The sequence below is a fragment of the Monodelphis domestica genome, chromosome 4 (genome assembly GCF_027887165.1).
Source record: "Monodelphis domestica isolate mMonDom1 chromosome 4, mMonDom1.pri, whole genome shotgun sequence".
NCBI lineage: Eukaryota > Metazoa > Chordata > Mammalia > Didelphimorphia > Didelphidae > Monodelphis > Monodelphis domestica.
Window position 1 is genome coordinate 154,682,457 of NC_077230.1, and position 12,303 is coordinate 154,694,759.

Here is a 12,303-nt window from a genome sequence, read left to right on the forward strand (position 1 = left end):
CATTTTTTGATTGATTTGGCATTTTTTTTTTTACCAATTACATAACTTTTTACCAACTTGGATTTTTAGGCTCCAATTTATTTATTCTCAGAATTTTTATGAATTTTTTTTCTTCCTGAAAGACTATGGATCTAGAGCCATGATTTCTACGAATGCTTCGCTAATAATGATAATCAATGGACAATTGCACAAAAAGTCAAGGTAAAACACTAGTTTGAATGTTTTTTTCATTTATTATATAAAAGAAAAATTTTTTAATGCAGTTGATTTGTACACATCTAAATCCCATAAAACAAATCCATAGAAATTAGGATACTGTAAGCATGCATTCTGCATTTTCTCTGATAAATGTTTCTGTTCACAAAAATAACAACACATTTTTTTTTCCTTTAAAGCCACTAAAGCAGAGGGAGAGCAAAACATGCAACACTGTACACATTTGCATAGTATATTTTACCCAGCATGCCTTGTAGAATGCTACACACATCTATAGAAGTAAAAATAGGAGGGGATAAATGAATCTAAAAATAAAATAAGAAAAGAAATATTTGTAACTGTTTTGGTTTAATAAAGGCAATATATATTTAATTTTTAACCATATAAGAGGAAATGTGGCAATTGCCTGGGAGATAAACAGTCCAAGGCCTATAGGTAGGGGGATTGTTTTTATATAATTGTACTGTATTTTAGTGTGTTACTTTTGAACATTTATTTCAGTTTTTACCTTTTCTCTTCAAAATAGCTAATGAGGTTTAAATTGTATTTTCCAAATAAAGCTGCACTAAGAGGCAAGACAAATTAAAGAATACCTAAATACCATTTCATTGTTGGGACATTTTTATTGATCATTCAGACCTTGGGCTAGGAAAATGTTAAATCACTTAAGCATACCAAAAATACACATGAGCACTAATTAAGAGCTCACCTGTACTTATAAGTTTTTATTGGTGGGAAAGAAATCAGAATGGTGAATATTATATGCTGTCATATCACAAAATAAATTATGATATTTCCACAGAAAGGAATACAGTTTGAAGGAATAAGATCATTTACATCCACAGATTGCAAGGCTATGAAATTAATTGCTGGAAAAGTATCAGGCAGCAAATGATGGCAAATGAAGTAACTCTGATGAAACTTTAGAACTAAATCTATATACTTTTTCAAAAATACAATTGCCAATGTAACAGTGGATTGTTTAAATTTGTGCTATAACAAATGTGCTTCTTTCTCCTTGCTCTATTTTCATATTATTGGTAAAATATATATTTTATAATTTCGTACTGTACAATATATGTATTTGCTACATAACTTGATCTTCTAGTGCTAATACAGATTAGAAGTAACAACAAAGGTTTATTTTGGCAATAAAATGCTTTTCTTTTAATAATGTCCCAGAAAATATTTGTAAGGCATATGAAAAATAGTATGCAACAATATAGCATTAATGATCCTGCTTCTCGAATACATCCCTTATTCAGACAGAACTCAGACTGATTTCAGTGAGAGTTTTGTGTGTAAATGGCATGTAAGTATCAGGACTGGGCCCTAAACAAGTATATTTAGTAGCCGTTAGTTGAAAATTTTAAGTGCTTGAAGTAGACCAAGAAAATGTCCAAAGTATTGTAAAGCTAGAGATCAGCCTCTTGTTTCTATGGACAGTCTCTCTTTAATCCTTTCTAAGTTTTGAGAAAGGAACTACCAAATGTATCCTCAATTGCAGTAAATGCATTTTAGAAGTTTTCTACTGTCCCCTCTCACTTCGTGGTGGTCAAAAGAAGCAAAGGGAAAGTTTCATATATGTGAATATGTTTCCCAAATCAGAAAAAACCCTATAGTCATTCAATCTTATTTATATGATTTTCATTGCAAATAGAGTATACAGCCCTTTGTACAAGTTCATTTGATAATATATTTTCTATTCTACTACCAAAATGTTCCTTTAAAAAAAAAGAAAACAACCATAAAGTATTTATGGTGAAATAAGCATCAAGAAGACTCACTGAATAGTTGCAATAAGTTCTTTGAGGAAAAAGTATACAAATAAAAGAAGAAGAATTTCCAAAATAATCATACATTTCAAAGATGTGGTGACTTTGTCAGTGTGCACAAACCAATTTTTAGTTTTGACTGGCTGAAGTCATTAAAAAACTAAAGTCAAAATAATCATTTGGCAATTGTTATATTGTCAACTCTTTTGGTTGGTTAAATTAGTCAAAAAGGTCACAGCCTGCACGATAAAGTTGGGTTACTAGTCCGATTGGTACTAGTAGCATTTTTAAGTACTCTTACTACTCAGAAGAGTTTTCATTTATATTATTCATAGGTGAGTTATAGATGATTTCATAACAAAAAAATGAAGAACCACATGCAACATGGTCATGGAATTTAAAAGCAAATTTTAAAAAGGCTAAGGAACATTTAATTAATGCTGGAAAATATGTAGTATGTTCTGATGAAATGGACAAGCCAAGATTATGTGAAGCCTTACACAGTAAATGAGTAACGTATGCCCTAAAGGTCAACACGAGTAGTAAAAGGCCCAGCAAGTTCTGAATTTGCAATCAAGAAGAACATAAAAATTTAAAATATGAAAACTACTCTGTCTGGACTTACAAATGCTTCTCTCTCTCTCTCTTTTTTGAGGGGAGCAGTACAGTGATTACAGAGAATTAAACTACTTAAATAGGGTTGTTTTTTTCTCACTTCCTATGATGATTTGCTTATCAAACAGATTCTGAGTCTAAGGGTAACCTTTTACTGGATGCAAAGAACCCTAGGGAGGAAGGAATAAAATACTGAAGAGAGTTAGTTGGAAAGAGAGCTTTAAGATTTCGAGGAAAACAGGAGAACTAAGCATATAAAATGCATTTAGCTTTGCAACAAGGTTAGCAATAGTAAAGATTTCATCACTACTTATTGGCAAATTTTTTCTTAAAGACAGGCTGTCTTCTGTAGCAAAGAGGTAGTATAAATAGCAATATATAGGTCAAATTACTCTAGTGGCTACAACTTTTTGTAAGTTTCAGCAAACATCAAAATAAAGTTTTATAACTAAGAGATATGCTACTAGCATGCAGATTAAGGTCACCTAGAAGCACTCTTCACTGATATCCCCTAGGTTTCAATAGAATTTTCATGATATGTTCGCTTTCAAGATTTTAAATTGGAAACCTACTTTTGGGATGACTTCCCTTTTCCCTCTTGGACCCCTTGTCTCTCCCTCCCCTTTCCTGAATTATGAGCTCCTTAATGGTAATAACAAAAGTTTCAAGTATGCAGGTAAGAAGAGGTTAACAGATTCCAAAAATATATTTTGCCCCCAAATTGAAGGGAAAACAAAACAAACCTATTAGAAGGGAATAAATAATTATCTCAGGAATTTGTCCTAAATGAAAAAAGAAACAATCTGTCTCCCTGGGGTCTAAGTGCAATGTCTTAACTTGCTTATGTCATTAAGATTGTCACATTAGCATGGTACATGAATCTAAATTATTATCAACCTTAGTGGTTTCCCAATAAAAACTTATAAAGGTAACAAATAACCATTAATCACTTATAAATATGTCTAGGTTCTGCTTTATGTATTGGAGTTAAGCAGTTAACTGCTTACTCTTGTTTTATAGTCATATTATAACCATTAAAGTCAACATTAGAATTGGCAAATTGGCATGATTTCTATTCAGTCAGGACTACATTAAATCCACAATGTCACATGAAACCATTGCATAATATATATCACAAGACAGCTGGTTGACATCGTTAAAGTTCTAATATATATTATAACTCTAAAGAATGAGTTAAAAATGGCCCCCAAACATCGCAGTGCTTATCCTTTTCCCTGCTTATTAAAATGTTAACTTTTAAAAATAAATGAACTCTTTTCAAATTAAGCAATAACAAGGTGTTTGCGGTTTGTTTAAAAAAAAGTGCATGATAGTGCTTTCCAGAAATGAATCATTTCACTGTCTGACCTCTAGTCAGTGTCATTTTTACACAATCACTGAAGTTTGAAAACTGGCCAGTTGTTCATTTGGAGATAAAAAGCTTCTTATACACAAAGCGGAGGGGAATAAATATGCTAAATTATGGGAAATATTGAAATAGGGTCATTCAAGAAAATATACATGGTACCCTTTCCAAAATTGTTCACTTTGGGATTAGAATGGAAAACAAAAGTATTATTGGCACTTGATACAACAATTGCTTTTGTGCATGTGTAATGATTAAATGGACCTCTTTATTAGCATGACACGAAAGACTCAAAAACAAGACTTTGAGAGGTTTTGAAAATAAAGCACTTTAAAAAAACTGGAAATAATGCTGTCATCTTGTTTGTCTAAAAAATATAGATAAATGCTTTTGTAGCTACCTGCCATAAAATGTAAATATCTTCAAGCAGCTAAATGATCAGATAGCTAATTCTACTACAGAATAAAGCTAAACAGCTGTCTAGTCTAGAATTATACATCTTAGTGTACTTTTTGCAAGTAATACTTTAATGCACACAAACAAAAACTGGTAAAGCTTATAGAAAAATGTTTTGCCTAGTGTTTTCTTTCTCATGCAAATATGAGTGCTGTACATGTGATAAATATTTTAAATTATTGGACAATACTCTTCTATGCTATGAATTAAAGTGAAAACATGTCAGATTATATTTTTGTTCAATTATTAATGGATGCAGCTCTTTTGAGTGTCTTCACCGATGGTCCCAATCATCTATATACTTCTCTAGAGATGGCAAAACAACCCTAAAAATCAGTGCTGCATCTGTTAATGTTCTAGGTTACTGAACGCCATTTTTGAGTTGTATCAACTGACTGAAATGAGTTAAATGATTAATAATTATCCTTATTATAAGCTAACCATGGTAATTATGAGATGTGCACAGTGAACAAGAGGAGAAGGGAAGGTGGGGAAGGACATGGTGAAGGGAGTTGTAGGGGATGTCAAAATCTTCGTAACTGATCCAGAAAACATAAGATATCATCATGTTCAGGAAAATTACTCAATTGGTATGGTAAGCCTTGACAGCTTAAATATTAAGATGCTTGGGGAAGAAAATAAGATAATATAAAATTAATAATTATCATTTTTCAAAAATAGGTCTCATGACACGAACCAGTATAAAAGGATTTTTACGCTTGGTCCTGTCAGGCTTTTAGAAAATGCATGCATTTTGGACTTTTAGAAATAATTCTTTGCTTTATAGACATTGGTGTGTTGTATAAAATGGTCAGTTCCAATAATTTCTTGGATCATACTGGATCTAAGGCTTCTTTGATAATGTAAGACACAAGGTCCCCAATTACATAAATGTATCCACTGGAAAAATTGTGAAGTCTCAGTAGGTGAAAAGGAGTGCTCATTAGAAATAAGGCAGCATCATTTCCAAATTCTTCACAATATAATTCTGTGCATTAAAATGTCAGCACTATCATTTTAGTGAGCAGGTATTTCTGATTCTATGTTTATTTTTATTGCAAGCTCTTTAATCTGATCATTCATTTCAAAAAAATTATTTACTAGCATCATTTTATATAAACACTGCTTTCAATATCAAAATTGAAAGTAACTACTTTAAAAAATCTTTCTGAATGTGGTTATGAAGAAATATATGTACACACATGTACATATATATGTATTTAGGGCTGGGACAATCAGACATTCAGAGACAGACTAGATGATGCAGTGGAAAGGTACTCAATTGTGCTGGCAGGTAAGTACTGAATTTATGTTTGTGATTTCTGGAATGGATCAATTTCCCCCTAGAAGGAAATGCAAATGAGAGGATGTCACATTTTTTCCTAGGTCACATTATATTCCTGGACATGTGTATTTGTGCTCAGATTGATCAAAGGGAGGACAATAACCCATCTTACATTTCATAATACCAGTAATATTTAGTTTTGTTCATGCCATTCTCTTTCCTACTGCTGAAAAAAATACTAATTTTCAATACCAACTTCTACCGAAATAATGGTTGTGATGAAACTTAAAGAAAAATGCTTTGATAGCAGCAGCCTTGCCAAGGGAAAAAACAACAAAAAAAATCCTATGAATAGTGTGTGACTGCTGCATTAATTTGATTTTTTTGGCACTCTCAACATTTTACATTTGGTTAAATCTGAAAAAGCCATTCTGGAAATGTTAACAAAGAGTAAAATGTTTATGTATTCCAACCTTGAGTGTAAATTTAGCTTCCAGCAAATAAATACTGTAGCTATTTTTTTTTTTGGCTTGTATTGAACATTGTGATTTTCTTATTCATTAACATTTTTTAAAATTTTCAATCAGTTGCAACATTCTCGAGTAGACTTTCTAGTCGATTCACCCAAATTCCAACAGGAATTGGTTTATAAATTGGTTCCAACTGGAACTGGTCATTTGGAATTTCCAGCACAGGAAATTATTTTATATGTGCCTTGATAAGTACCCTAAATTACAAACTGATGTCTAATACCTAATGAAGAAAAAGGTAGTTATGATGTAAATGTCACACTAAAAACAAAACAAAAAAACCTATATGATTGGGCATCTAATTTCTCTCTAACATTAGGGCTTGATGTACAATTATTATTTTTTTTTGCCCTTTACCTACCATCAAATGGCAGCAGCTTATAAACACAGCAAATACTGTGCTTGGCCTTCCAACTTAAGATGATTAGTTTGTCCTAGTTATGTTATGGCGAATTGTCAACTGATGAATACTATTTCCCCCCACCCCCCAGGTTCTTAAACTCAAAGCCTATGTCGGGAATCATGGCTATATCCCCCAGGTGATCCTCGGTTCCTATGGGGTTTATAAGTGTCCTGATATGAGTCAGAGTACTCTTCTTCCACAAGAGGGTAATGATCTCGGCTGTGTTGGGAACTGGAAGACAAGCGGTTCCTACTCTTCCGGGCCCTTTCATTGTGATAATTTTCATCAGAGGCCATCAGACTTCGTCTTTCAATTGGAGAGTTCTCAGTAGAGTGGTTGCTGTGCCTCATGCGCTGGCTCTAAAAATATCAGATAATTCATTGATTAAATAAAGTTAGCTTAATTTTACCTTTATGAACCTTCAAAATGTCAACGTGTGGCACAGTAACTATATTTATATAGGCTATCTAAAGGATAAGATGCTAAAAGCCTCATCTGAAACATACACTAGAAAATCAAATATTTTTGACTTTTGAAGTAGTTTCACATTTCCTTAAAATGGAAGAATGCTTCATCTGAACAGTTTAAAATATATTTTTTATTATTTAAAATCAGAGCTAATAACTGATAAATAGCATTATAACCAAAAGCTTTCTTTTTACTGTCTTCTTAAGAGTTCCTTAAAATAATCATTTGATAAAATAGCCTCTCCTTAGGCTAAGTACTCAGCTCATTTGAGAAGCTGAAAAGCAAACTTGGATCTTGCTTCTTTCCTCAATGAAATCTACATCCCTCAAATTTCCTACTGATAACAGTTAATCTGCTATTTACCATTATCCCTTTGAAAGACTTTTAACATTCATTATAATATCTTATAGAGTCAAAATACAACTTGCATAAGATTAATTTTAGAAAATCCCAACATCTTAAGTTTATCTGAAGTTCAAGATCTGAAGGAATTTGTCCAAGAGAATATTAAAAGGATAGAAAATATCAAGATGCATTTGGGAAGGGGATAGTGACAAAAAAATGCTTGTTAAATACAGCATCGGGGCAGAAGAGTTATAATTTGAGCTCCCATAGCTTGTAGTCATATACTTTGCTGAATAAAGCAAAGAAATGAAAACTTTCATTACTCCATATCATGCTGTAAGAATGCAGGTGTACATGGACGTCAGAAGATTTGAGTTCTCATGGGAGCTATCTGACTTTTAACATCTGTTCCATCCCTTCTGGTCCCACACCCATTCTAGTCTAAACTATCTAATTCCCTTTATTCCTCAGACCAGAAGCTTCTAGAGGGTAAAAAGTACTTGATAAGTAAAAAGGATCTAGGACGTAAAAGTAATATAGGCAAATCACATAAAATATCTAATCCTAAATATTTGGGACACAAATCACAAGGATATTGGAGTATTACTAGTTTAGATATTAATAGCAAAGAACTGAAATACTATATTACATATTAGACATGTGATATATATATATATGTATGTGGATATATTTATATATATACTATGTGTATGTATATATTATATTATTGAAAGTTGTATTGAAGAGAAAGAAAATATCCAAAAAATACTTTGAGTTCCCATTATAAAAACTAAGAACTATCTCACTACAGGGAAGTATCTTGAAATCCAGATGACTATTATATTATTCCTGCCTTAAGCATAGGCCTGGGTTTCCTCACCTGCAAATATCAGTGCTTTCTTTTTCTTCTCCTATTTTATCAACCCTGTATCAAGTCCAGTTTGAAAAGAGGACCACTACTCCCATCAATCCTCGGTCAGTCAAAGCATGATTCTCCTGTTTGTATGCTCTCCAAAATTTCTCCTAGCCCTATCAAATTTTCTGTGTTTTCTGATGGTCTTGGTCCTCTCTTTTCTTGGTACTTTATACCTATGTTTTTTCTTCCAATATGCTGACGCCCAACAAAATAATGTGGCTTGCCTTTGGCAAACAGATATTTCTTTTTTGCTCCTTCCTTGGTATGATTTACCTGCATCCTTCTGCCTTCCATTTGGAACATACTACCTGGTGAGATGTTGATTAGGAATTGGACTAGAAGAATTTTAAAATGCTGCTTAGTATTCACATTCTATGACTAATTTGGATTTGTCTCAATTTAAAAAGCAATGTATTTCACTTTAATCTAGATGAATCTAATCCTCTTTTTTTTGCCCTATTTTAATTGAAAGTATCTCTTTAAAAGCCCATCTATGATATTTCTGAAAGGTACTGTCAATTTTAGGACTTTTTTTATCTGAGGAAATTTTGTGTGGAGAAGGGTAGGAAAAATACTTCTGGGTAAAAATTTATACCCACTGGTATATTATCTAGGACATTGCTTCTGTCAGAGATAGATATTTTGATGTATGTAAGAAATAGGAAAAGACATTTGGTTTAAAGTTAAAAATTGCTCATATATGTCTATGAGGAAAGTTTTCAGTTGGAATTTGATCAGTTTGGGTCAAAAAATGAACATTGCCATAACTGTAATGACAAGCTTGTAAAAGAATGTGATGTCTAATGTGAATGATTGATAGTCAAGAGGTTTAAAGAACTTTTGTTTACTAAAAACTTAGAAATCTGAGTGTAAAGAAATAATTTCAAAGTCACACTTATACCATAAATAAAAACACAAAAGAGCTGCAGATAAGTGGAGGGATGGGTCGTAGGTTCTCCTTGAAAAAATTTTAAGGGAGAAAGCACACTTAGTTTAATCATACATCAAAAGGCAATAAAAAAGACAATTTAATGGGCCACTTGGTTATTTGTGATGGGAGGCATCACTGTGGCAGTAAATGAAACCATATGCTAATATATATTGTAAAGAATAAGAAAATAGAAGTCTATAAAAATCTAAGTAAAATGCTCCAGTTGAAAAAATATTATTTTAGATGGCCATAGGAAAAGATAGCAAAAAATGGTTTTGAAAATATGGTTCAGGATTAAGAAATTTTAAAAGGCCAAAATCTTATAGACTACTTAGAAACCTCTGGCATATATATTATAAATATTATCTTCAAGAAAAGAACCATAAGACACTAGATATAGTGAGTTCCAAATAAAATCATTAAATGATATATCTCAACACAATAGGAAACAACTGGTTACCTATATAGGAGTTATTTCTAAATAAGCTTTGTATGTATAGAGTATTGAGTTGTTAAGGCAAAGATACTATTAAATTAGAAGAAAAAAAATACTAAGAAAATACATGCCTGTGATTAAAATTATTTAAATAAGCTGATAAAATTGAAAAATGGGGAATGGAGAAAAGAACAGATTTTAGCACAGATTATCTCTGTTTCCCAAGGAAGCTTAGTTATTATAAATCAATTGACACATTATAATGGCCAAAATCCTCCAGAAATCACCTTAACCACCAGAAACTTGATCTTATAAAGTAAAGAGACATGACAGCCAAGTTTGCAACATCTTACAGAGGAGGTGGATAGAAGATTTTGGTAGTATTGATTCATAAAACTGAGAAGTAGTTCACATAAAAAGAAGTTTAGCTAAGACTTGGTGAGAAATCCAGTAGAATCAGATCACTTAAAAGCATTTTAGGTGAAAATGGAAGAACAACAGACAAAAATGGAAAAGAAACGTCAAGGCTTTTCAACTAACTTTTTCTCCATTGAGGAGAATGAAAACATTATGTTTGGACTCTAACATCATAGCCCTCCTCTATGCTCTATAAAGAAGTAGAAGTGATTTAAAAATAAACAAAAGAATAGTTGAACTAGATGACTATACACAGAATATATACACAGAAAAAGTCGATGCTGGAAGCACAATGCAATTTTGATGGCTTTGAAAGATCAATTCTTAAGATATCTGAGAAGATACTAAACATATGAAAAAAAACATAGACATCGTTAGAAAAAAAAAAGGTGACCCATAAATAAGCTGACTGACCCATAAGCCTACTTTTCCATAACTGTAAAATCTTGTAAGGAAAAGTCTATGTGTACATCAAGAAAATCCTCAATGAAGATATGAGATGGGAATAGTAAAGTCTTAGCGACATATTCTATAGCCGACCACATTTTTTCAGGCACATGACTGACTAAAACATTCAGAGAACATAAAATCCAATTGTACTTATTGCTCGTTATCTATAAAAAAAGTTGATTCAATATAGCAAAATGCTATCTTTAAAGCTTTGTAAGGTATAGTTAGAACACTCCAAAATTCCTTGAAATGTGAAATGAGAGATAACTTTTTGTTCAGTGACCATCTGATTATTAAGTCATATGCTTTCTAAACTTGTTCTCTAATATTATGGTAGATGACAAAGAAAGAATTAAAATGGAAGAATTCTTTATACAGGATAAGATACTCCAGATGTCTCTGTTTATGGATGTTCTGCTGACTACATCAAATTTTAGAACATTGCAGGGCCTTCTAAATGAGATCTATAAACACTCAAAAGAGTTTGGCTTAGCTTTATCCACATGACATGGGTAGATTAAATAGACTAAATAAAGACTGTCTACTGATCAGACCATGATGTAGAACTGAATGATTTATTATAATATATGTCGTGGACAGATACAGGAGATGGACAATGAACCAGACTCAGAATTGAACAGAAGAAAAAAGAAAGCTAGCTTGCATTTGGGGAAGTGTGGATTATATATAATGATCCCAGGCTTCTTCTGTTCTTTAAAAATCATCTTTTCGCACAAGCATTTTTCCTGTGATGCCATACACTTGTGATAGAAGAAAATCTTCACACCAATCAAATCACAGAGTCACTGAAATATCAAAATATTCTTTAAAAATTATAATTTATGTTGTCCATCAAATCTTATTTTCAATAGGTTTGACATGACAACCTTTCTATATCTAGGACTTCTTTTAAAAGCATTTCAAAGAACTGCAGTCAGAGCTGAACCAACTAGTTAACAAAACTATAGATGAAAATTAAATCTTGCTTCCTTAAATGAATAAATTTGTAACCTATGTATTCATATAAAACTAACAATATAATAGAAATACCATAAAACATTTGACTGATGATTAACACATTTGACATACTACTCAATATTCTTTCACAAGTTAAGATGGTCCCTAAAGTATTCATGAGATATTGCCTTAAGATCTATAGAGATAAATATCAGTCAAGTTACTGGAGATCAGAAAGAGGCCTTGAGAGTGAGAAAATCCCAGGCTAAATAATGTTCAACAGGGAAAAGTTAGAATTAAAGCCAGAAGCTCTTTTGGGTCCTTAATGATACAAACTAGACATGCCAGTTCAAGGTCTTATATACAGTCAAGATCTGGTATATAGGAAACTTTGCTTTCATTTTCCTACCCCCCAGCATACTTAAAAGCATATTGGATTGTAGTGAGCCAACACTCCAAGGCTTACTACAATGGGCATCTAAAAGCTGAGAATGCAAATTAGCTGCTATTAAAAAAGTCTCAAACTTTCCTGTGAGTTTTCTTCTTAGGTCTAATATTTAAACATTCCTCCTAGTTCCACGTTCTTTCTAAACTCTCTGATGTAATATACCAATTCCACTGCTATTGTCTTCCTTCTCAAGTCAGCTGGGTATTTATACTTAGCTTTAGAATTTCCCTCTTTTGTATTATCCAGCATTCGTCTTTTTGTCCCAAGAAAGTTATACTTTCATCATAAT

The 12,303-nt window shown here is 32.2% G+C and overlaps 1 protein-coding gene across 5 annotated transcripts in view; it reads right to left on the reverse strand.

Moving 5' to 3' along the window:
* Window positions 1-213: 213 nt before the first annotated feature.
* CACNB4 (calcium voltage-gated channel auxiliary subunit beta 4) overlaps window positions 214-12,303 on the reverse strand; it is a 360,619-nt gene continuing 348,529 nt past the window's right edge. For 4 of the 5 annotated variants that reach the window (XM_007494030.2, XM_007494031.2, XM_007494034.3 and 1 more), the window contains one exon: window positions 214-7,005. In XM_007494030.2, coding sequence (XP_007494092.2) covers window positions 6,745-7,005 — 261 coding nt within the window. In that variant the 3' untranslated portion in view covers window positions 214-6,744. 5 annotated transcript variants of the gene reach the window in all.